The sequence below is a fragment of the Bos taurus genome, chromosome 27 (assembly GCF_002263795.3).
Source record: "Bos taurus isolate L1 Dominette 01449 registration number 42190680 breed Hereford chromosome 27, ARS-UCD2.0, whole genome shotgun sequence".
Lineage (NCBI taxonomy): Eukaryota > Metazoa > Chordata > Mammalia > Artiodactyla > Bovidae > Bos > Bos taurus.
The window spans coordinates 40,013,678-40,039,915 of NC_037354.1; the positions used below are offsets into that span (position 1 = coordinate 40,013,678).

At 42.8% G+C, this 26,238-nt stretch overlaps 1 protein-coding gene and 1 long non-coding RNA gene across 7 annotated transcripts in view; one reads left to right on the plus strand and one right to left on the minus strand.

Annotated features, from left to right (window-relative positions):
- Positions 1-528: 528 nt before the first annotated feature.
- LOC112444632 (uncharacterized) lies at positions 529-6,990 on the minus strand. 2 transcript variants are annotated; one of them, XR_003032995.2, is made up of 3 exons: positions 6,882-6,990; positions 1,447-1,650; positions 529-754 (listed from the first exon to the last, which is right to left on the minus strand). It is a non-coding gene; the product is annotated as an uncharacterized lncRNA (long non-coding RNA). The 2 variants fall into 2 exon arrangements; XR_009493184.1 differs by lacking the exon at positions 1,447-1,650.
- NGLY1 (N-glycanase 1) overlaps positions 6,701-26,238 on the plus strand; it is a 58,355-nt gene continuing 38,817 nt past the window's right edge. Inside the window, exons 1-3 of one of the 5 annotated variants that reach the window (XM_005226174.3) lie at positions 6,701-6,902; positions 14,782-14,896; positions 20,585-20,830. In XM_005226174.3, coding sequence (XP_005226231.1) covers positions 6,763-6,902; positions 14,782-14,896; positions 20,585-20,830 — 501 coding nt within the window. In that variant the 5' untranslated portion in view covers positions 6,701-6,762. The other 4 variants (NM_001192787.1, XM_059882245.1, XM_059882247.1 and 1 more) reach the window with 4 other exon arrangements.

Sequence of the window (26,238 nt, forward strand, 5' to 3'; positions counted from 1 at the left end):
GAAAGTCTTCCAAAAAGTTGACCTTTGAACTGCATCTTGAAGATGCGTAAATGTCTAGTAATCTTGGTGGGAAAGGGCATCGTGCCGGGCAGAATAGAACAAATTCTGAGACCTGGTGTCTTCTACACGTGCTGGTAGTAGTTCAGTGTGGCCAACACTGGATTTGAGGTTGGGACAAAGCAGCAGGGAAAGTCTGAGAGTGAAGAATGGGCTGATGGGAACAAGTCTTGGGTTTTGTGCAAAAGACTTCGGATTACTCCTGTAGGTCAGAGATGGTATGTGGGCAGCCCCAGTCTGCAACCTATGGTCTGCAGCCTTCTTTTATTGACTCTAAATTCCTCTAGGAAGGAAATGGTACACTCTCTCATTCCCTACCCCAGGCCCTCTGCTTCTCCTTTTTATCTTGAACAAAGCCAGTTACATTCAAATTTCTTGCCTAATTCCTGATATCACTTGACTGTAGAGAGTGTGCTGAATTGCTAAAATTTGGTCTTTGTACACTAGTGCTGGATTAAATCTCAGACAAGATTCTGAGTGAAACAAAAATAGCTTTATTGCTTGGCCGGGCAAAGGGGGTCATAGCGGGCAAATGCCCTCAAGGCTGTGTGTCCTGCCCTAGAAGGCGTAGTGAGGAATCATGGTGTTCAAGGATCAGGGCATGGTCAGCTTGTGGACGTCCTTCTGAATGGCTGGTGGAGAGGTAATCCGGAGTCAGCATCATCAGCCTTCTGGTTCCAACTGGTCTGGGGTCTACCTGCTTGTGGGCAGCATGCAATTAACTTCTCCACCTGGTGGGGGTTTCAGAATCTGCAAAACAGCTCACAGGCCAAGACTCAGAATATTATCTATAGTCCTTGAGAAAGAACTAAAGGTCCTTGACTTTGTTTAATGGCCAAAGTATTGTTTTGTCCTGCTTGACTGATTCCCTTTGACTAAAGTCTTTCTACAGACAGAAGGCAGGCGGAGGACATGGGTGGGGGGGTCTGTTCCCGGAAGTCTTTATAAGGGTCTTGCTTAGTTACATGTGGGCAAGGGGTAGCCATGGAAGACTTCTCAGTGAAGAATAACATGATCAGAGGGGTGATTTAGAAAGAGCATCATTGCAGTATGTGCAGGGGAGTTGGAGGATGTGGGAATGGCCTTGGGGAAGAGAGTGCAGACTGGTGGGGCCTAAACAAGGGCAATGGTGAGGAGGAGAGATTGCTAGGATGCTGTCCTTAAGTGTGTGTGTATTTGGTGGGGGGCGGGGGGGGGGATGGTGATCTCCCATAGCTGGGATGTTCGCCCCTTCCTCACTCCATTAACCTCCAAATTTAAGGGTTCTGTTCAAATTCTTCCTCTTCCATGAAATTTCAACAACAGTGGAATTTTCCTTCCTCTAAATGAATACTTCTCAAACTTTACTGGGCACCTGAAAGGCTTACTGCACAGATTGCTGGGTCTCACCTGTAAAGATGGGGCTTGAGAGCTTCCCAGGAGGCTCAGTGGTAAAGAATCCGACTGCCAATTCAGGAGACAGGGGTTCAATCCCTGGTCCAGGAAGATCGCACATGCCCCGAGCAACTCAGCCTGTGTGCCACAACTACTGAGCTTGTGCTCTAGACCCCATGAGCCGCAACTGCTGAGACCCGAGCACCCTCGAGCTGTGCTCTGCAACAAGAAAAGCGCTGCAAGGAGAAGGCTGCACCACACAGTGAGGGAGGAGCCCCCACTTGCCACAGCTAGAGAGAAGCCTGCACAGCAGTGAAGACCCAGCACAGCCAAAAATAAATAAAATTATATATAAAAAAAAAAAAGATGGGGCTTGCGAACATCCTGATGAATTCCCTGGTGATGCTGCTGCCGGTCCAACCAGTGAGCCGACTCACAGGGACTCCCGTGAAGCCAGCGGGCCCGTGCTCATCCCCACTGCCTCTGTGCAGCACAGCAAGCACCTTTAGTAGCCACTGCATAACTATTTGGTGAGTGAATGAATTACGGAATGAATGAATAAACACATGCGTATGCAGATGCCACTTTGTACATTTCTTACCATGGTTTTTTCACAGTGGCTCTTTTTGTTTCATCAACTAAACGGCTATCTGTGTATAAGGTATTATTATTAATTTTGTCCTTCCTACTAGATTAAAGGTTTCTTATGTCATTCATCTCAGGCTGCTTTGCAGAGTGCGTGCTCGATAAATAGTAATTGGTTATATACATGATACGATCATACAATAGTGAATCATCACATACTCCTGAAAGGCTTCAACCCCTCTCCTTGCCATTGGCCTTCATTTAGGTCAACATTTTCATTTTTTATGACAAAACCTGTCCCAGGGAAATTTTAGTGAGTCGTATCTTTATTTCATCTAAGAATAGTGCCACCATATGTCATTTGTCTTCTAAAGATGGTGTTCTTAATAAAGCCGGAATCCTAAAAGGAAATTCATTACTCTGAAGCAAAAAAAAAAAAAAAAATCAAGTGAACGGAAAGTTCAAACCTGATTTAATACTAGAATATCCTTTTATGTGTTTGAAGCAGTGGTGGGTATAAAGAGATTAAGAGTAGCTTAATATCTTCGATTTTTCTACAGGAAATTGAAAAATCAAAATATTTTCACCTTATGAAAGTAGAAGAAGCAGACAAGGAAAAGAATGAGTCAAGTCCCTTATAGTAAATTCCTTAATAGCTCCATAAATGGTATCCTAGAGAGATTTTAGTTACTCAAAGTAAAGAGTAATTGGGAAGGAGTAAAATTTCAGATGAATTAAAATAAACAATAACTCAGTGAATTACCTTGAAATGAGGATTTTTATGACGTTATGGACTGTATGATATTATAATAGCATCAATTTTGTAGCACTGGTTTTCACACTACAATTGCATGTTTCCCACAGAAGCACCCCCAAGACCAACACCTGTCAAGGGAAAAGCTGAGTTGCTAATACTCTATTCGTCCCCACACCACGTATGCATTCCTGCTTCAATCCTAGAGTGCCTCCACTTCGGTGTTTTATATATACTAGGTTTTCTCTTAAGATTTTATTTTGGGGAAAAAAAAAAAGATGTTCTAGATCTTTAAAAAAAATCCTGACTATTAGATAGTATATGGTAACCTTATATGATTATTATAGAATAAATACGTTGATGGAAAAAGAAACTCCAGGGGAATACAGTTTGTGATGGAGATAGCTAATCACAACCCCAACCCCCACCCCCATCCTCCCTGCTTGAGGGTTGTGGGTGCTCCCTGTCCAGCTAAGGACTACATTTCCCAGCCTCCCAACCTCCCCAACTCCGGCGGACTTTTACCTAGTCGGGGCTTCCTTTTTACCAGTGATACAGTAAAGAAAACGCTGTTTGTCATTTCTGGGCTCGTGAAGCAGATATGCCTTCTTTGTGCCCAGCCACTAAGTAAATGCAGAAGTCTCTGAGGCCATATAGCAGTAGTTAACAAACCACAAGCTAAATCCAGAAGGGTGCTTGTTTTTGTAAACGGTTTCATTGGAACATAGCTACACCCATTCATTCTAAAGTACAGTTGACCCTTGAACAACATGGGTTTGAACTGCCTGGGTTCACTTAATATATGGATTTTTTAAAATATTAAATGCTATAGTGCTACATGGTCTGCTGTTGGTTAAATCCTCAAATTCAAAACCACTCAATACAATCTACGAGCTACAGTGGAACCTCACATATATACAGAGGAAGTTATTCACAGAATTTGACTGCCAGGGAGTGTTGGTGACCATAACAGCCCATGCTGTTCACCCTAACACCCCATGTTAGGGGTGTTAAGAGCAAACTACTGTTTGCTGCAGAGACAGAGTAGTTAAACAGTTGAAACAGAGATGGTATGGCCAGAAAGCCTTAAACATTTACTAAATGGCAACCCATTCCAGTATTCTTGCCTGGAAAATTCCATGGACAGAGGAGCCTGGCAGGGCACAGTCCGTGAGCATGGGATTGCAAAGAGTCAGACACAACTGAGCAACGGAGCATGCATGCACATGGCCCTTTATAAAAAATGTTTGTTGATCTCTATGCTATGGGATAAAGGAGCCTGGGGCCCTGAATCATTACACGGAGGAACTGACAAATGAGAACTGCACTATTAAACTGTTGTGTGAACAAGAAAGATATTTATGTTAAATCATGGAAATCTTTAGTTACAGCAGCTAACAACAAATTATCAGTTAAACACACTATGCTTGGAACCTGGTCCAAGAATATTATATTTATTAATATATAAATATTATATTTATTAAATCTTCTCACACATATCTGGCAATTGAACAATAATTGAAGTAGATAGTATAGCTCAGGGCCTTGCTCAGAGATACTGGAAGAAAATTTCAAAAAGCAAACTGAAGATAAGGCATCAAGAAAATTTAAAGCAACTAACTTAGACAAAAACTAACCTATTTAAAATCTATCATCAAGAAATAATATTTGTTGAGGTTTGGAAAGGAGTTTCTGCAAAGAAAGGAGGCATTGGTAAAGCACATTTTCAAAGGCATGGAGAGGCAAAGCATGGATTAAAGAGGTTAGGATCCATCTTCTAAAAGGAATAGAGGACACTCATCACAGCCTTTACCTGCACACCAAAGTCACAAATCGATCCATGCCCTTACTATATGGTATGCATAACTTGCTGTCTCCCCTTTCCCCTCTATCCTATTGTCATTATTGGGTCTGTGTTTTATTTTGGTCAATAGAGTCCCCCGCCTACAACCTGCACTTTTGAAAAAACACTTCTTTACAGAAGCACAATACTATCTGGGCTGGGAATGATGCAAGAGATTTTCAATCATTTATCTAGTTCTAAAAGGAATCCATAGAGGGGAATCCCAGCAGAGTTCATAGCCATGCCTTTGGTTTTGAAAACTGTTTGCTCCTTCCTCCTGGGGTCTTTCATCCCCATTTATTTAGGAAGGCCTGACAACCTACAGATGACACCACCCTTATGGCAGAAAGTGAAGAGGAACTAAAAAGCCTCTTGATGAAAGTGAAAGTGGAGAGTGAAAAAGTTGGCTTAAAGCTCAACATTCAGAAAACGAAGATCATGGCATCCAGTCCCATCACTTCATGGGAAATAGATAGGGAAACAGTGGAAACAGAGTCAGACTTTATTTTTCTGGGCTCCAAAATCACTACAGATGGTGACTGCAGCCATGAAATTACAAGACGCTTACTCCTTGGAAGGAAAGTTATGACCAACCTAGATAGCATATTCAAAAGCAGAGACATTACTTTGCCAACAAAGGTCCATCTAGTCAAGGCTATGGTTTTTCCAGTGGTCATGTATGGATGTGAGAGTTGGACTGTGAAGAAGGCTGAGCACTGAAGAATTGATGCTTTTGAACTGTGGTGTTGGAGAAGACTCTTGAGAGTCCCTTGGACTGCAAGGAGATCCAACCAGTCCATTCTGAAGGAGATCAGCCCTGGGATTTCTTTGGAAGGACTGATGCTAAAGCTGAAACTCCAGTCCTTTGGCCACCTCATGCGAAGAGTTGACTCATTGGAAAAGACTCTGATGCTTGGAGGGATTGGGGGCAAGAGGAGAAGGGGACGACAGAGGATGAGATGGCTGGATGGCATCACTGACTCGATGGACGTGAGTCTGAGTGAACTCCGGGAGTTGGTGATGGACAGGGAGGCCTGGCGTGCTGTGATTCATGGGGTCGCAAAGAATCGGACGCAACTGAGCGACTGATCTCTGATCTCTGACAACCTGTGAGGAGGAAGCTGTAAGATATTTTCATTTGGGAAAAAGCTGGCGGTTGGAGTACAGTTTCCCCACCCACCGTCTTGGCTGGATCTATTGAGGCCAGCCTTGGGACACAGAGGAACCCAGGTTTCTGCCATGTACCAGCCAGCACCCTCTAGCCCTGCCCAAAGCCCGCAGCCCCGTGTACCAACCCTTCCACCCCACCCCTGGCCCAGACTACTGAGTCAATTTCCCAGGCAGGTTGATAAGAGGCTTTCTCTGTCTCCTTTCATACTTTAATGAGACTCTGTTACACAAAAGCTCTTGAGTGATCAAGCCTGGTCCCTGGTCCATGGTCCCGAAGCTAAATCTTCGGAGATGATGAATCCGACATGTTCACTGGAAACTATCACTACCAGACTGCTACTGCTGCTGCGAAGTCACTCAGTCCTGTCCGACTCTTTGCGACCCCATAGACTGGGAGGACCCCATAGACTGTATCCTGCCAGGCTCCTCTGCTCATGGGATTCTCCAGGCAAGAGTACTGGAGTGGGTTGCCGTTTCCTCCTCCAGGGAATCTTCCCAACCCAGGGATCGAAGTCGCGTCTCCTGTATGGCAGGCGGATTGTTTACAGCTGAGCCACTAGGGACGCCCAATACCCCTGGGCAAAGCTCCTCGTTCTAGAGGATCAAGACACCGTCCCCGTCTGGTGGAAGCTCCTTGAGTCCTGACCACCAGGTTTCTCTCTCCGTCCAAAACCTCAAAGCTCCCAAACAGCCCCCAGCAGGCGGGGACAAGGCCCCCGCCCCGGCTAGACGACCCAGTCCCTGGAGACCAGTCCCCGCTCTGGAGACCAGATCCCCTCTCCCCGCCCCGCCCCATCTCCCCGCCTCTCCCCGCTCCTCCCCCCGCCCTCCCCCCACCCTCCTCTCCCCGCCCGCCCCCCGCCCCGCCCCCCGCCTGTCGGGCAGGCCGCGGGCGCGGCGCGCCGGGGCGCCTGCTCAGAGCGCGCGCGGCGCGGGGCGGGAGCGGGCGGCGCGGGGCGGGGCTCGGCCGCGTTCGAGCATGGCGGCGGCAGCGGCGGCGGCCCTGGGCGGCTCTGCCGGGTCCGCGTCCCCGGCCGTGGCCGAGCTCTGTCAGAACACCCCGGAGACGTTCCTGGAGGCGTCCAGGTTGCTGCTCACCTACGCGGACAACATCCTTAGGTGCGGGCCATGGGGGGACGCGGACGGCAGGGGGGGCGCGGCGCCCGCTCGGCCCGGGCTCGGGGGGCGCCCGGCCGGTGGTGCCGGGGACGGGGGCAGGGTCGCCGGTGTCGGGCCCCCCAGGACGGAGACCCGGCCTGCCCAGCCCCGCCCGAGGGGAGGCGGCGTCCCGACCTGACCTGGCGTCGCGTGGGGCGGGGACGGGAGACGCGCCCGGAGCTCCGGCCGTTGAACCGTCTTCTGAGTCCGGACAGAAGCGGCCACAGGCGTCTCACGCCCCCCGGGCGCCTTCAGCTGCCACGGGCGGCTGAGAAGTAAGTCCGGGGCGCGCCGTTCTCCGGCCGGCGTCGGGTCCGCCAGGGCAGTCCTGGCCGGGGGCGCTTTGTTCACCCCCAGACCCTCGAGGGACCTCGCGGCTTGGGGGCGTCGGGAAGTGGAGTTTGGACGACTTCCCTCGGCTCCTAGCTCCCACGACGTGGTGCCCAGAGGGACCTGAGGTGGGGGCGGGAGACGGACCTGAGGTGAGGGGGGCAGAGGGCACCTGAGGAGGGGGACAGAGGGGGACCTGAGGTGAGGGGCAGAGGGCACCTGAGGAGGGGGGCAGAAGGGACCTGAGGAGGGGGGCAGAGGGGACCTGAGGTGAGGGGCAGAGGGCACCTGAGGAGGGGGGCAGAGGGGAACCTGAGGTGAGGGGCAGAGGGCACCTGAGGAGGGGGGCAGAGGGGGACCTGAGGAGGGGGGCAGAGGGGGACCTGAGGAGGGGGGCAGAGGGCACCTGAGGTGAGGGGCAGAGGGTTACCTGTGAAGGCTCTGCCTGCCGTCCCCCCTCCCCCTCTTTTCCCTCTCCCCCTTCTCCCCCTTGGATCTTCCCGACCCAGGGGTCGAATCGGGGTCTCCCGCATTGCGGGCGGAGTTTTTACCAGCTGAGCCACCATGGAAGCTCTTCATACAGGTAACCTTAATAACTTTACAAGTGAATCGAAGGAACAACACATGGAGCCCTTGTCCTGAGCCAGGTGCTCCGAGGGGTACAGTGTGCACAGCGGCACGATTGTGACCTACGTGGGGGCTGTCTCCCTCCTCTGTGACACCTTCTCGGCTCGCCTTCCCTACCCCAGGAGGTCGAACAGTTCTTCAGAGCTCAAGGCTGGTGCCGGAGGACTCTGCCCTGAGTGAGCCCGAGGCAGTGTTCTCCAGAGCCCATGCCCCGCAGGGACCTCCCGCCTGGGGAGCCACCCAGCTGTTCAAACCCCGTTATTGGGAACAGGGAGTTGGCCTTACAGTAAGGATTCACTTCTGCTTTCAACCCAGTGAAACCACAGATGCTGAGATCAAGGTGTTGTGAGGAATGAAATCCTTTTGCATCACAGTCATCACTACGAATGTTTACCAAAGTCATAGAAGAAATTTGTCATGCTGTTCGTGCATGTTAGATCTTTACCGTGGCTTATGTTTTCTATCTTAAAAAATGTTTGTCTAAAAAAAGAAGTTAGAAGTTGAACTCATGTAAGTGGAGATGGTGTGAAAAACTACCTGTTCTAGTTTGTCTTAAGTAGTAATATTAGTTCCCTCACATTCTTATAGTTCAAACTCCTTTGGTCTTGGTGGGGCTGACCCACGTTTTCTTCCCCTTCCAAGTCCATTTACTAGCTTACTTGTTAACAGAAAAGCCCCAGACTTCTTCTTGAGCCCTTAGCCTTTCTACACTGCAGATATGCTAGAGAACAGAGGAGACCACAGTTTTCTGTTTTGATGCTTTAGGAAATCCTTTAACCTTAGAGATAAGGGGGTGTTGGGGGGGTTGTCTTGATATCCCTTATAACTACCTCACGGTAGTTATAGTATTTTATAGGGTGAATGCTGAATTGAGAATTTCACTTGCAGTTTGTTTTTAAATAGCAATATTTGTCACTGCACACAGGTGAAAATAATACTTTGGGTTAAATTTTAAATTTCTGCTTCAGATGATGCTTATCCTGTTCCCCAACTAAGAGTCTTAAAGTTCGTGAAATTATAGAATGAAGTATATGCTAATTTGCATGCACAATATACCATGGGTTAGAACCTTTTTTTTTTCCAGTTCATTAACTTCTTGATAAAAATCCACTGTCTTCAGTATCTACCTTTCAAAAATCTGTAATAGTTTTACTGACATTCCACATGGGCTCCCTGGAAAATTGGCTTCATTTATTCTTTAAAAAAACATTTTATTTCCCACTAATTTCCTTTGCGAACTGCACACAGTTACTGGCTATGAACTGCACTGGGTATGATTGGGAAGGGCTAAGAATGGAAAGTGGTTTCTTTCTTCAAAGAAAACATGTCTAGGAGAAAGACACAGATACAGAAAATAACCATAGCATAATACCTGGAGGACAATTCGAGGATGATGTTTAAAAGCTTACATATTTATATGAGAGGAGATAGCAGGGACCTGATGTGGAACGGTTTTGAGAAGAAAGGTTTGATAAGATGACATATATTTGACGTGATAGGCAACAGAAAGCACTTGTAGTTTCTAGACTCAGAGCATAATGAGAGATTCATGTAGAATGATGATGTAAGAAGACGTGGGCATGGGTTTCACGTTTGAAGTTGTTGCAGTCAGCATGTGCGTAACTGGATGAATGGAGAGGGAACTGTAGGCAGGGGCTGGCAATCCTTGATGACTGAGTGCCAGGGGTACAGCTGGTAATGGGAGGAGACAGAACGCCTGAAATAACTTCAGATTTCTCATCTGGGTTACCACTGACACCTGGAGAAACTGAGCCAGGCAGTTAACAGAGAATGGATGAGTTTGTTGGCAGCTGTATGGTGGAGAGTGTTTGTAATCAAACCAGTGAGTGGGTTTAAGTCCCAGTCAGCCGTTTCCTAGAAATGTGATTATAGGCAATTTATGTAAACTCTGGGTATCAATTTCCTCATGTTTAACAACTTATTGACCAGAGATGTATTAATACATCTTTTGTTACCCAGATGTTATTGACCAGATTGTTTCAGTACTCAACTACATAAATCATTGGCCACTGGTCTTAGTTTCTACAAAAATCCCCTGGTCAATAATGTGTTAACAGAAAAGAACAACACTTAAATTATAAAAGTGTCACAGAAGTTAGAAATAAATAAAGGACATGGCACACATGTTTGTTTCTCTTATTCAGGTTTTCATGTTAAGCTGGGTTACGTGCACATGTTTCCCATGTTGTCAGCTACAGAGATTGGTAAAGTTAGAGCCAGAGATGGTTCCCAGATGATTCTGAAGGCAGAGAGATGTTTTTGAAATTCTTCATGTACATCAGAATAACAGTTTTTCAGAAGGACTAAGAAATAGTGTTTCAAATGACCTACAAAATCACTTCTGTGATCAGTGATAAAAATACAAGATTATAGAATTCACTCATGTACTAAGTTTCCATTTGTGAGAAGTCTTTCTGGGATTGTGCATTCCAAAGAAAAAGACAAGTAAATTGCTCAGATCAGATCAGTCACTCAGTTCTGTCCGACTCTTTGTGACCCCATGAATTGCAGCACGCCAGGCCTCCCTGTCCATCACCAACTCCCGGAGTTCACTCAGACTCACGTCCATCGAGTCAGTGATGCCATCCAGCCATCTCATCCTCTGTCATCCCCTTCTCCTCTTGCCCCCAATCCCTCCCAGCTATACTTAATTCCTAGCATTTCAGAAATTCTGAAGTAGAAACATATATGTTTTCCTTTTCTGAGAAAAGGAAAGTTGTGACTCAGCGGGAGGCTTTTTGCTAGTACGTCTTAAAATCTTAGAAATATGGTTGATTATGACTTCTAGGGTGAAAAGCAGGGCTTTTTCTAACTATACAGTTGTAAGTTGTTGTTCAGTTGCTGAGTCAGCAGGCTCCTCTCCTCCATTATCTCCCAGAGTTTGCTCAAATTCATGACCACTGAGTTAGTGATGCTATCTAACCATCTCATCCTCTGCCGCCCTCTTCTGCTCCTGCCTTCAGTCTTTCCCAGCATCAGGGTCTTTTCCAATGAGTAGGCTCTTGCATCAGGTGGCCAAAGTATTGGAGCTTCAGCATCAGTCTTTCCAATGAGTATTCCTGGTTGGTTTCTTTTAGGATTGACTGGTTTGATCTTGGACTCCAAGGGACTCTCAAGGGTCTTCTCCAGCATTGATTCTTTGGCACTCAGCCTTCTTTATGGTCCAGCATCCATATGTGACTACTGGAAAAACCATAGCTTTGACTGTAAGGACCTTTATCGTCAAAGAGATGTCACTGCTTTTTAATACACTGGCTAGGTTTGTCATAGCATTCCTTCTGAGGAGCAAACATCTTTGAATTTCATGGCTGCAGTCACTGTCCACAGTGATTTTGGAGCCCAAGAAAATAAAATCTGTCTGTTTCCACTTTTTCTTCTTCTGTCTTCCATGAAGTGATGGGACCAGATGCCATGATCTTAGTTTTTTTTTTAATGTTGAATTTCAGGACAGCTTTTTCACTCTCCTCTTTCATCCTCATCAAGAGGCTCTTTAGTTTCTCTTTGTTTTCTGCCGTTAGTGGTGTCATCTGCAGGTCTGAGGTTATTGATACTTCTCCCAGCAATCTTGATTCCAGCTTGTGAGTCATCCAGCCCAACATCTCGCATGAAGTTATCTGCATATAAGTTAAATAAGCAGGGTGACAATATACGGCCTTGACAATATACGTACTCCTTTCCTAATTTTGAACTAGTCCATTGTTCCATGTCCAGTACTGTTGCTTCTTGAACTGTGTGCAGCGGACCACATTTTGTGAGAACTTTTCGCTATGACCTGTCTGTCTTGGGTGGCTCTGCACGGCATGACTCAACTTCATTGAGTTATGTAAGATCCTTTGCCATGACAAGGCTGTGTGATACATGAAGGGGTCAGTTGTAAATACAAAGACTGATTTTTATATAGATGAAACAATTTGGTAATACCTGTGGGTAAGACAACTCACAAGATACCAAAATGTGTTCAGAGTGATGGTTGAGTGAGATTCAGGAAATTTTGCTGCCCTTTGAAGCCCCATCTCTTTAACAGCATCATCTAGCAACCAGAAGAAACCTCAGGCTAAGGTGCAAAGTAATTGCTAAACAAGCAAGATATATACTGGAAGTCATAGAAAAAATTAATGCTCAGCAGAGATAGGAAGAAAAACATCAAAGAGTTACAGCACAGAAAACTTGAGAAAAATCTGCAGAGAATTAACGGAAGATCAGACAAAGCTGAAGGTGATCCTTAGAGCTGCTTTAGACACCACAGGGTAAGGAGAGTAGTAATGAGCTCAAGGAGAGTGGCTGCACAAGGCTTAAACTGTGAAGCTAGAGTCTAGGCATGTGTGTGTCTGTGTGTGTGTGGTGCTTTTCCAAAGGCAGGAAATGGGAGCTGATGGATTTGAGGGCTTAAGAGGTTGACTTTCACATCAGTCTATACTCACGACTATAGCTGGTCTGCTCAACACGTTTTAAAAGAGGAAGATAGGATTTGGGTAACTGGACGTTATTGCCATTTTTTTGTTTGCAATATGCATTGAATGACAAAAACAGATGAATAGTATGTGAGGTTCAAAGATAGTGTACAAAGACAGGAAATTGCCTATTAGATGCTAGAGAGGAAAATCTAAAATATACAAAGCCCATATCAAAGATGCTGCATCGACAGTTACTTTGAAACACATCAAAATAATAAGCTATATCAGAACAGCTCGTGTAAGTTTTATAAGAATTTTTAAACACTAGTGGAAAGGGGAAGAAAAATTAGAAAAGTAAGCACAGTAAAAGACTTTGATTATGTAGAAATCTGGGAACTGTTGGGAAAAAGTAGATAAGAGCTCTGGCACTTGCACCAGTAGACTGTACCATCCTGGTGGTACTGCTTTGTTTATCACCCTGTGGGACGTGTTGAGAATCATGAAAAGATGCCTCATTTATCTGTAACCAGCTTTGATAAAGGTAGGGTTATGCTGTCATTTAATGTTTACAATGTAAGAAAGAGTGGCACACTTGTGACATAGTGTAGCAGAGAAGCCAGGGATGCTCAGCGTTTTGCTGTGCCCAGGCAGCCCCCACAACAAAGGCCAAAGGTCAGTATTGCCAAGATTTAGAAACTCTGATCTAATACACAGAATAAAATAGTAAGGCACCTGTCTCTCCTTGTGTTTCTGTCATTTTATGGCAGTGACCATTTTATGACCTTCAGTGAAGAACAGTGCTTTTGTTTTTAATTTTCAATCCTTTGTGGACGTATAACTTCTGTAAAATACAATGAGAATTTCATGGCAGTGTCAAGTTACTGTAATAATAATAATTGAATGCTCTCAATTTCTGTATTCCTCATGGATGAATAACAAAGAATAGATTAGCACCAATCTGGACACTTTAAAGAACACTATTTTAGAGCTTTTGTCTCTGAATATTCTGTAATAAACTTGTGCAATTTTTGAAATTAAGGAAAAGAGGTTTAAAAAAAGTTTCATGTGTTTATGACAGTTTTTTAGCAACAGGAGCTGCTCGATGGAAAAAAACGTGAAATAGGTTGAAACTTCCACAATTAAAAATCCCTATCTTGGCTTTGTTTTTATATCACAGTATCTAGAGAACATGTATAAGTTTAGGACTAAGGTGGCTGGTTATCTGCTAGCATTTGTCCACCCTGCCATTCCAGACCCCAGACTGATGGCCTCAGGACTTCCTCTGTGGACACCTGACACAGCCACAGAAACCGTAGTGTCGTGCTGATGGAAGCCACTGCCATTGGACTTCCCTGGTGGCTCAAGATGGTTAAGAGTCTGCGAGCAGTGCAGGGGACCTGGATTTGATCCCTGGGTCAGGAAGATCCCCTGGAGAAGGGAATGGCAACCCATCCCAGTATTCTTGTCTGAAGAATTCCATGAACAGAAAATACAACCCATGCGATCACATAGAGTCGGCAACCCATGTGATCACACAGAGTCGGACGTGACTGAGTGAATAACACTTTAAGTTTCACCATTTTTAAGGATGTCACTGTCAGATATGAAACCTACTTATCCTAAATTATGTTCAGAAGGCCTTTTTGAGTATAATACCATGGTTGTCTGTAACTTTTTTTTTTTTAATAATCTCTGGTTTATCAAGATTATTAAAAATCTCAAAAATGTTTCATGTGCTTATCTCACCCCATGTGTAATATTCAAAATCTTAATTATTGTAAAAGAAATTGATATCTTCATTTTATATCATTACCATACGTATTGTGACAAAAATATATCTTGAGCTGAAACAAGACTTGTAGTAAAAACAACCATTGGCCTAAGGAAGGAAGAAAAGTCAAATGACTGTTAAGTTATAACTAGGTTCTTGTTTGTCAGAAGTAAAGTCTTTGAGGAACTTTGGTTCATTTTTATGTAACTTCTTAGTTTCTTGTATTCATTCATTTCATAAGCATTTATTAATTTTTAATAAACTATAAATTATTAACACCATCTACGTGTCAGGTTAAGTTATCCTTGATGATTGAGATCTATCAGAACAAAACAGGCAAAACTTGCTGCCCGTGTCTGGAGCTTACTTGAGTTTTTTTTCTTAGCAGTCCCAAAACTCATAAAGGTCTCTAATTTTAACAGCACAGAAATAGAAAGTTGTATGTATGTTCCCTCCTGGCAGCATTAATATGATCAGCTGTGAAGGTAAACAGTGATATTGTGCTAAATGTGCCCTGAGGGAAGAATCACCAGATCAGGGTGTCCTTCCACACCGGCTGTCTGTAACGTCTCTGTAAAGTCAGGCTCTCTCCTGCCTTGAGGGAATATAGCCAGTATAAAACGTAGAAAGAATATAAAAACATGGTGAAAATTATAAATTGTTATATATAATCAGACTTTTTTTTTTTTTAAATCAGAAACCCTAATGATGAAAAATATAGATCTATCCGGATTGGAAACACAACTTTTTCTACTCGACTCTTGCCTGTCAGAGGAGCTGTTGAATGTTTATTCGAAATGGGATTTGAAGAGGTAAGTGTGTTCATGGCTTTCTCTGCAGTTTATGTACAGAGCATTCATTGTAGTGTTGACCAGTGATTTCTAAACAAGATAATATTTTTTAATTGATTCGTTCAGGAAAGCTGTGGAACTAGTTATTTCTTCACTTATTGGACATGGAAAAATCACAGTAAATATACTTTAAAATCACAGTAAAATATAACTGCTCTCCCATGGGGAGAATTCTTACCATCTCCGTCCTTTAGGGAGGTCAGACGTGCAACCCAAGGACTAAATTCTGGCTCATCTTAGACTTTTAGCCAAAATCTGCTATGTGAGCACAGAAGAATGGCCTCCGACCCCCTGTCTCCAGGAAGAAATGAAAAGGGTAAAAACAGAAAGGTCGAGTTTAGCTGCCACACGTAAGGGTTCTCTTCTGTGACAGAAGAGAAGACTCTCAAGAGTTTTGTGTTTGTTTTTATTTTTAGGTCAGACAAAAAGTTTGGTGTTTCCATCTTGTGGAGTCTGTGGCATAGTTTAATTTTATGACACAGGAAAGGAGCTGTCCAGATGATGAGCTTTCTGTGTGTACGCCTGTGCTTAGCCATTTCTAGTTTATGGAGTACTGAAAGACATCAGACCTGGATCTAAAGACTGAGTGGTCAGTAGCAGTCAGGGCTGGCAAGGCTGTGGCTGCTGTTCAGGAGGTACACTCACTGAGTGGCCCTGGGTGCACTTGCCTCCCCACCTCTCTGCTTCCCTTCCCCCGTCAGCTTCAGGCCTTAGGAATCCAGTGGTGAAGAGGTAACAGATCCCATCTCACTTGGAGCTTGAATTCCAATAAGGCAGACAGACAGATGTGAAAACATATGAAGTACGTCTTGAAAAGACATCATAAGCCACCGTAGGTGGGGGCAGCCATGTAAGGAAGAGTGGTCGGCAAAGCCCCGGAGATCATGTTTGAGCTGCTGAGTGAGGAGAAGCAGTTCAGGTGTCTGACGCTCTCGGGTGAGGGCTTTCTGGTCGCAGAGAGTGGCCTGTGCAGAGGACTTATGGCAGGTGTAGCTTTGCCACAGAGGCAGGCAGAGGTGTGGGCATGGAGTTTGGGGAACTGTGGTAAAAACGACTTGGTGACAAGTGGGATGGGAAGCCAGTGAAAGGTTTTAAGCAGGGAAGAATATTTTTAAAGACTGCTCTAGCCATTGTACAGAGAATATTCTGAATGTTCTGCATGAGGGTGAGGGCTGAGCTCCGGGGCCAGGTAGAAAGCTTATTGTTTTTGTCTGCCTGAGAAATGGCAGTGGTTTGTGTGAGTTCCGCGAGGGCGGGCTTTCTGTCTGTGGTGTGCTCTGGCTCCTGGGGAAGGACCAGTACACATAGGTACTCAGTAAACATTTGTTGGATTAAAGACCGACAGCAATGGGAGTGAGGGAGTGGAAGGATCCAGGATTTGTTTTTTGAAGCAGAGTCTGTGGGACTTGCTGATAAATTAGATGTGGAGTATGAGGGAAAGGAAGAAGTCAGGGTGACATCTAGGGTTTGGTTTGAGCAACTGAGTGGATGGGAGTTCCATTCACTGAGACAGAAAAGTCTGGAGGGTAGCAGGTATCAGAGGAAGAAAAACTACTAGCTGTCTTTTAGATAGTTGTAACTGGTACACTGTTAAATATTCAAGTAGAGGTGTCAGAGAGTGAAGAAGGCTATGGTGATTGCAAAGGAGAGGGCCAGGGTAGTGTCAATTATTGTGTCATCTGCTTGTAGCTGCTCACAGGCATCTGAACATAAAGAAGTTAAAAGTATAGACAGGGAAAATTGAGAAAATAGCTGATTTTGTTCAAGGAAATGCAAATTTTTGAGTCAAATGACAGGAAAATTAAGTAAATGATTCTTGAGTGGGGAAGATCCCCTGGAGAAGGGATAGGCTACCCACTCCAGTATGCTTGGGCTTTCCTGGTGGCTCAGTTGATAAAGAATCTGTCTGTGGACAAAGGATTAATTTCCAAAATATACAAGCAACTCATACAACTCAGTACCAGAAAAACAACCCAATCAAAAAATGGGAAAAAGACTCAGACACACATTTCTCCAAAGAATACATAAAGATGGCTAACAAACACATGAAAAGATGCTCAACATCACTCATTATTAGAGAAATGCAAATCAAAACTATAATGAGATATCACCTCACACCAGTCAGAATGGCCATTATCAAAAAGTCTACAAACAATAAATGCTGGAGAGGGTGTGGAGAAAGGGAGTCCTCTTGCACTGTTGGTGGGAATGTGAATTGATACAACCTCTATGGAAGACTGTATGGAGATTCCTTAAAAAGCAGTAATAAAACCACCATATGACCGAGCAATCCCACTCCTAGGCATATACCCTGAGGAAACCAAAATTGAAAGAGACACTGTATTCCATTGTTCATTGCAGCACTATTTACAATAGCTAGAACATGGAAGCAACCTCAATGTCCATTGACAGATGAATGGATAAAGAAGTTGTGGTACATACACACAATGGAATATTACTCAGCCATAAAAAGGAACACATTTGAGTCAGTTCTAATGAGGTGGATGAATCTAGAACCTATTATACAAAGTGAAGTAAGTCAGAGAAAGATAAATGTCATATAATCACAAATTATATGATATATATAAATCATAAATATTATGCATATATATGGAATCTAGAAAAATGGTAAGAATTTATTTACAGGGCAGCAGTGGAGAAATAGACATAGAGAATAGACTTAGGGACATGGAGAGAGGGGAGGAGAGAGTGGGATGATGGAAAGAGTAACATGGAAACTTACATTACCATATGTAAAAGAGATAGCCAATGGGAATTTGCTGTTTGGCTCAGGACACCCGAACAGGGGCTCTGTATTAACCTAGAGGGGTGGAATGGGGAGGGAGATGGGAAGGAGGTTCAAAAGGAAGGAGATACATGTATACCTATGGCTGATTCCTGTTGAGGTTTGACATAAAACAGCAAAATTCTGTAAAGCATTTATCCTTCAATAAAAGTAAATTAATTAAAAAAAAAAAGAATCTGCCTGGGATGTGGGAGACCTGGGTTCGATCCTTGGGTTGGGAAGATCCCCTGGAGAAGGGAAAGCCTACCCACTCCAGTATTCCTGCCTGGAGAATTCCATGGACTGTATAGTCCATGGGGTCGCAAAGAGTAGGACATGACTGAGTGACTTTCACTTTCAAGTAAATGACAACTGGATACTACTAGTTAAAGTTTATTGTTAAAGAGTCAGTGGAATCAGATTCATCTTTCAGCAGATATTTGAGTTCCAGGAGAGGTGGCCAGCTGTTGCAATTGCCTGGGAATGTACTGGTTTCAGCAGTGAAATCCCACACTGCAGACAACCCCTCCACCCCAGGCAGACTTGTTGTAGTTTGGTTATACCGGTGCCAGGTGACAGCCAGGTTGAGAGTTGGAGTAGTGTTCGACACAAATGGAATCACAATCTCAGAAAAGGTTATCGTGTTTTCAGACTAATTTATATTTAGAGTTACTGGCTGGCTTTGGACTTCACACTTCAGGACCTGTAGAAGTAAATGTTTTATCAGTGTTAGCCAGTAGAACTGAAACTGAACTTTGCTTCCAGAAAGAGACTTGGTGGGCTTCGAGGTGCAGTGGGAATCCAAGACCTATCCTGAAATTTTCAGACTATTCTGTTTTATGAAAATTCTGAGGAGGAGGTGGAGAAAGACTGGGATTCACAGGATGGGTGACCCATTAGGCCAGCTTAGTGGAGTGGTTCTCACCAGGAGCCGTACTCACCCCCAGGGAGGAGTGGGCATCGTAGTTTTAGTTGTCTGGGTGACTGGAAGATGTCATCAGCATTTATTGGGCAGGGACTGGGTTGACTTACACCCAGCAGTGAGAATCATCTCAGCAAGAATGCATTGAGAAACATAGATTTTGTCAAATATTGGAATCCTGGTTGGTTTCTTAAAATGTTGTTTGATCTCATGCATTAAGCCTATAGTTTTGTCCTTTTGTGAAAATGCAGTGCTGTTGATTAAACTTTTTGGTACAGACACTTTGTTCATAATCACACATTCTTTCAGGACTGGTCCTGAGAAGATGGAAGGGACAGCCTCTCCCCCACTGTATTAGGGGGGCCTCTCTGAGCTGTTGACCAGGCAGACTGCTGCCTGTGGGGCTCCCTGTTACCTGTCCATGGTGTCGTCTGCTTTCCTCTGTGTTGCCTGCTTACCGTGTGAGATCAGAGGCCTCCTTGTTTGGTTTTAAACCAGGCGTCTGGTTTCTCTTTCTAGACCTTGTCAGAGGTAGTAGGTGGTTCCTTTCTCATGTTAGAAAATCCAGCATGTTCCATTTTGTGCCAGTCATCGTGTGTGTGATCATGGCAACAGTCATAATACTTTGCTCTACCCTTCCAACTATTTGTACAAGCTTGTGGGATTTGATCTCTGTTCAGTCTCGGATGGAGGTAGTTACAGCGTAGCAATTACGGTTATGTGAATCCTTTCATTGAGGTTATTCAGAACATCAAGCAGGTTATTTAACTTCTGAGCCTTCATATTTTCATATGAAAAGCGAGGCTAAACCTAGTACCTACCTTTCAAGGTGGCTATAAGAATTCTTTAGGTAATGTGTGCACAGTACCTAGAAAGACATAAATGCAATAAATGATAGTAATCTTTTTTAACGGCTCTTTTGGGTAATATATGGAGATCGCTGACCTCTCTTGGCTTTTTAAAAAGGATTCACTTGGGATTGATCTTCATGTCATTATCGACTAAGGTCTTGGTCAGTTGATTCCTGTAGATCCGCCATCAGTAGGGAAATATAGTCATTCTCAATTGTGGAGTTTAATTTAAATGCTCACGATCTGCAGGTTGGTCTGCTGCACTTTATAACTGTTTTCTCCCATTTGCAGTTGGGGGAATTACTGTTTTAATACTGTTGGTTCTCAACACCTTAAACCTCGATTGAATAAATTCTCATTTTACTTTTTGTTTTTGTTTTGTAATTTGCCGACTGTTGTACATTGTGAGCTTTGTTGTAATGTTTATTGTACTTTAGAGCACTCTGTATTATGTGAATTCATTAACTGAATCACTTCTTAAAGAATTGGATTTTTTTGTTTGGTTGGTTGGTTGGTTTGTATCACCTTTGTATTACTAAATAGCAATCCGTAGTTTTGAAATGACCATCAGGGTGTAATTTTTGTTACCTTGGAAGAATTAGTGGACCCCATAGACTTCTAATCATGCAGCTATTCTTAAAGACTTGAGAAGATTCAAAGGTTGGTATAGAACTTGGTATTGGTTTTATATGACCAGTGGTCATTTTGAATGGCCGTTATCTATAGTATCATTATCTTGTAGGAAATTTCATGGAGAATAGTTTTATCAAATCCTATTACAGAGAAGATAGAAATGTGCTTTTTTTTTTGCAGTTTTTAGGAGGCTTTCTGACTTATTACAGTATTCCTAAAAGATGGAATGTTTTTAAAGATCTTTTGAACCAATAAGATAGACTAAACATTTGATGCTAAAAAGGAGACAGATTTTCTTAATTTTCTGGTATACCTTTTCCTGTAATTTTTTTAAAAAGTGCCATAATGGTACAAAGAGAATGATTGTTAAAGTATGATAGTATTGGCTATAGAGACTATAAAGTATCTATAGTATTGGCTCCATTTCATATATATTTTCCTAATTTTTTGAACTACAGGGAGAAACACATCTTATCTTTCCTAAAAAAGCTTCAGTGGAGCAGCTGCAAAAAATCCGTGACCTGATTGCCATAGAGAGAAGTAGCAGATTGGATGGATCAGAGAAGAGCCATAAAACAGAATTATCTCAGCACCTTGCAGCCAGCTCCCAGCTTCCTACAGCACCGTCTTCACACCCTGATGGGGTGACCCAGCCTCCAGGGAACAGTGAAGGGCAGGCATCCAGACCCCCCGTGGCTCCAATGGTAATGTTAGAGTTAACCCTTCCTTGACTTGTTCTTTTCAAAGTGTTGAAACAGCAGAAGCTTTACTTAGATGACTTCATTTAATAGGAAATTATCCTACTTACAAAAATCCTTTTTAATAAAGGTCCTTAAGCATTTTACTCGTAAATTTTCACTGTCAGAAAAATTGTCATGGTTTTTCGGTAGTACTTTTGTCAGTAGCCAGCTTAAACTCATGTCCTGTTTTAATTTTGTAAAACACCTTGTCACTTTCCTCAGTACAATAGAACCTTACATATGCAGTCAGTTGTTAAATCTCTTTTGCTCCGGCTGAATAATTCCAGAGCCTTTAACCTCATTTCCCTGGTATTCAGGTAATGGCAGTCACCCCTCAGTGTGGGCTAGGAGTGTCCTAAGCTTGTCTCTGAAAAATAAAGAATAAAGGTGGTAGGGGCCGACAGAGAAAGAGACAGGGTAGAGACTGTCTTTTTATATAATTCCTGATGAGTGGTTTCCCAACTTTTTTTTCCAAGAAGATAACTCTTCTAAAGCATATTCTTTTATGCCTCAGTTGACTTAGGTTAACCTTTAAGTCTTTATAATATTTTCCCCTCTCATTAGCATCACAGCTAATATTTATTTATAATAATAAACATAACTTTGTTGATGAATGCTTCCAAGAAGTGGTTACTGTGTAGTATTGAATTAACTAGTAATGATATTAAGTGGTTGTGGGAGTCAGGTGATATGGCACGTGTGAAAGCTTAATAAACTGTGAAGGGCTTAAAAATTTGCCCTTGGTAACAATGCTGCTGCTGCTAAGTCACTTCAGTCGTGTCCAACTCTGTGTGACCCCATAGATGGCAGCCCACCAGGTTCCCCCGTCCCTGGGATTCTCCAGGCAAGAACACTGGAGTGGGTTGCCGTTTCCTTCTCCAGTGCATGAAGGTGAAAAGCGAAAGGGAAGTCGCTCAGTTGTATCCAACTCTCAGCGACCCCATGGACTGCAGCCTACCAGGGGCCGCTCTCCAGTCATGGTGCAGGGGCTGCTCATCACAGTGGTTTCTCACGAGGAGCAGTAGCTCTCGGGTGCACGGGCTTCAGTAGTTGTGGCACACGGATCTTCCCAGACCAGGGATCAAACCCGTGTCTTTGGCATTAGCAGGCAGATTCTTTACCACTGAGCTGCCAGAAAAGCCCTAGAATGAGTCTTGTTTTTTATAGATCCTAGTTCTGTGGATCGCTGAAACACACTATTTTTAAAAGTATTTTGTTACTTAAGCTCTATCACTGTTAATGGCTCTACTACAGAATTTGATAGTTATGTTCTCCTGCCTTTCTCATTTTGAGTGTGGATATTAACTGAATTAAAACAGACCAAGTCAAATAGCAGGAGAGAGATGAACAAAGGATTTAACTGCATATAAACTAGATACGTGCTGGGCACTGGTGAGCTTCTTAACTAATAGAATATTTCTCTGGTTGAAACTGTTATCAAGTAAAAATTTTGAAATATAAGGCGACGTGATAGTCACTGATGTTGTAAGATGTAAAATACTGGAGTATATTGGTGCTCAGTGTCAGTAGTTTACTTAGAAACTTATTTCGCTGCTTTTTCTGGATATTTTATGTAAATGGAAGTATGCACTGTGTATTCTTCTGCCTCAGGCTTCTTTTAGTTTGTTTTTGAAGTTGATCCATATTGCAGGCTGTATCACTATTTTCTTCCTGTTTATTGCTGAATAGTATTCTCTGGAGAGCATTTGGGTTTGCCCTGTTTCCCTTGTTAGTGGGCAGTACTGCTGCAAATGGCCACAGACCAGGCTTCATGTAGACATACGTTTTCACTTCTCTTGTATAGATTTCTAGAAGTGAAGCCATTGAGTTATATCCCAACTTTTATGTTTAATGTTTTAAGAAAGTGCAAGCTGTTTTCCAGATCTATTACAGCGTTTTACATTCTTACCAGCAGAGTGTGAAGGTTCTAATTTGTCAGTGTTCTCACTGATACTTGTTAATGTCTTTTTTAGTCTCCCCTGGTGGCTCAGTGGTAAAGAATCCACCTGCCAGCGGAGGAGACTTGGGTTTGATCCCTGGGTCAGGAAGATCTCTTGGAGTAGGAAATTGGAACCGGCTCCATTGTTCTTGCCTGAGAAATCTCATGGACAGACACGTGGCATGTTCTTTATCCATTCCTCCATTGATGGGCATTTAGGTTCTACATCTTGGCTGTTGTAAATAGTGCTGCAGTGAACACTGGGGTGTTTGTGTCTTTTTGAATTATGGTTTTCTTCAGACGTATACCCAAGAGCAAGATTGCTGGGTCTTATAGTAGTTCTATTTTTAATATTTTAAAGACTGTCTATGCCATTCTCCTGGAGAAGGAAATGGCAACCCACTCCAGTATCTTGGCCGGAGAATTCCATGGACAGAGGAGCCTGGCGGGCTACAGTCCATGGGGTTGCAAAGAGTCAGGCACGACTGAGAGACCATCACTAACTCACTCATGCTGTTCTCCACAGTGTGTGCACCAATTTACATGCCCACAGACAGGCTAGGAGGGTTCCCTTTTCTCCACATTTGTTCTTTGCCGACTTTGACGATGGCCATTCTGACCAGCGTGAGGTGATACCTCATTTTTAGTTTTGATTTGCAGTTCTCTAATAATTAGCATTCTTGAGCATGTTTTCATGTGCTTTCTGGATATCTGTATGTTTTCTTTAGAGAAATGTCTATTTAGGTCTTGTGCCTGTTTTTTAATTGGGTTGTGTGTGTGGTGGTGTTTTTTTTTTTATCTACACGAGTTGTTTATATATTTTAGAGATTAATCTTTTACTGGGCTTTTCCTTTACAAATACATTCTTCCATTCAGTAAATGTTGTCTTTTCATCTTGTTTATGGTTTTCTTTTCTGTGCAAGAGCTTTTAAGTTTAATTAGGTCTCATTTGTTTGTTTTTTTAAAATTTTCATTAGTATGTGGAGCCAAGAAGACATTTGCTACAGTTTCTGTCAAAGGATGTTCTGTGTTTTCCTCTAAGAGTTTTATAGTGTCACTCTAAATTGAGGTCTTCAATCCATTTTGAGTTTATTTTTGTGAATGGTGTTACAAAACGTTCTTGTTTCATTCTTTTATGTGCAGCTCTCCATTTCCCAGCACTGCTTATTGAGGAGCGTGTCTTTTCTTCTTTGTATTTTATCCTGTGGCTTTGTTTCTGAGCGTTCTCTCCTGTTCCATTGGTCTGTATTTCTGTTTTTGTGCCAGGACCATACTGTCTTGATTAGTGTCACTTTGTAGAATAGTCAGAACCTGTGGCGGATTCATTTCGATATTTGGCAAAACTAATACAATATTGTAAAGTTTAAAAATAAAATAAAATTAAAAAAAAAAAAAAGAAAGAAATCAGGGACCTGATTCCTCCAGCTCCATTTTTCTTCCTCAAGATTGCTTTGGCTATTTGGGGTCATTGTGTTTCCTTATAAATTAAAATTTTCTTTGTTCTCGTACTATGAAAACTTCCATTGGTAATTTGATAGGGATTAGGTTGAATCTGTAGATTGCTTTGAGTAATTTTAATAGTATTGATTCTTCCAATCCAAGAACATAGTGTATCTTTCTATGTCATCTTCAATTTTTTTTTAAGCATCTTATAGTTGGCTGAGTATAGGACTTTTGCCTCCTTAGGTAGGTTTATTCCTTGGTATTTTATTCTTTTAGATACAATGGTAAATGGGATTGTTTCCTTAATTTCTCCTTCTGATCCTCTGTTGTTAGTGTATAGAAATGTGTAGATTTCTATGTATCCATTTTGTATCCTGCAACTTTACCAAATTCATTGATGAAATCTGGTCGTTTTCTGGTAGCATCTTTAGGATTTTCTATGTGTAGTAGTATTTCATCTGCCAACAGTGACTTTTCCTGTCGAAGTTTTCCTCCTACTTTCCCAACTTTGGTTTCCTTTATTTCTTTTTCTTCTCTGATTGCTGTGGCTAGGACTTCCAAAGCTTTGTTGAGTAACAGTGGCAAGAGTGGACACCCTTGTCTTGTTCCTGATATTAGAGGAAGTGCTTTCAGACTTTCACCGTCCAGTATAACGTTAGCTGTAGGTTTGTCATATATGGCCTTTTTTATGTTGAGACATGTTCCCTGTACACTCACTTTCTGGAGATTTTATCTTAATGTTGAATCTTTGCAAAAGCTTTTTCTGCATCTCTTGAGATGATCATATGGTTTTTATTCAGTTTCTTATTGTGATGTATCCTACTGATTAATTTCCAGATATTGAAAAATCTTTGCATCCCTGGAATAAATCCCACTTGATCATGTTGTATAATCCTTTTAATGTGTTGTTGGGTTCAGATTGCTAGTATTTTGATGATTTTTGCATCTGTGTTTGTTCATAGTGATGTCGGCCTTTAATGTGTGTGTGTGTGTGTGTGTATGTGATCTTTGGTTTTGGTAATCAGGGTGATGGTGGCCTTATAGAATGCATTTGGAAGTATTCCTTCCTCTGCAATTTTTTGGAATAGTTTTAGAAGAATAGGTATTAACTCTTTTCTAAATGTTTGATAGAATTCTCCTGTGACGCCATCTGGTCCTGAATTTTTGTTGGGAGTTTTTTAATCACAGTTTCAGTTTCGGTACTTGTGATTGGTCTGTTAATATTTTCTGTCTCTTCCTAGTTCAGTCTTGGGAGATTGTACCTTTTAAAGGATCTGTTCATTTATTCCAGGTTGTCCATTTTATTTGCATATAGTAGTCTCTTATGATCCTTTGTATTTCAGTGGTATCTGTTGTAACTTTTTTCATTTCTGATTTTTTTATTTGAGTCCTCTCCCTTTTTTTCTTGATGAGTCTGGATAAAGGTTTATAAATTTTGTTTATCTTTTCAAAGAACCATTGGTCTTTTCTATTGTTTGTTTCTATTTCATTTATTTCTGCTCTGATCTTTATGCTTTGTTTCCTCCTAGTAACTTTGGGTTTTGTTTGTTCTTCTAGTTGATTTAGGTGTAAGCTTAAGAGATTTGAGATTTTTCTTGTTCCCTGAATAAGATTATATTGCTATAAAGTTCCCTCTTAGAACTGCTTTTGCTGCGTCCCAAAGGTTTTGGATCATTATGCTTTTGTTTTCATTTGTCTTTAAATATTTTTAATTTCCTCTTTGATTTCTTCAGTGACCCTTTGGCTATAACCCATTGGGTTATTTAGTAGCATATTACTTACTCTCCACAAATGGTACCCCACTCCAGCACTCTTGCCTGGAAAACCCCATGGACGGAGGAGCCTGGTGGGCTGCAGTCCATGGGGTCGCTAAGAGTCGGACACGACTGAGCAACTTCACTTTCGCTTTTCACTTTCATGCATTGGAGAAGGAAATGGCAACCCACTCCAGTGTTCTTGCCTGGAGAATCCCAGGGACGGGGGAGCCTGG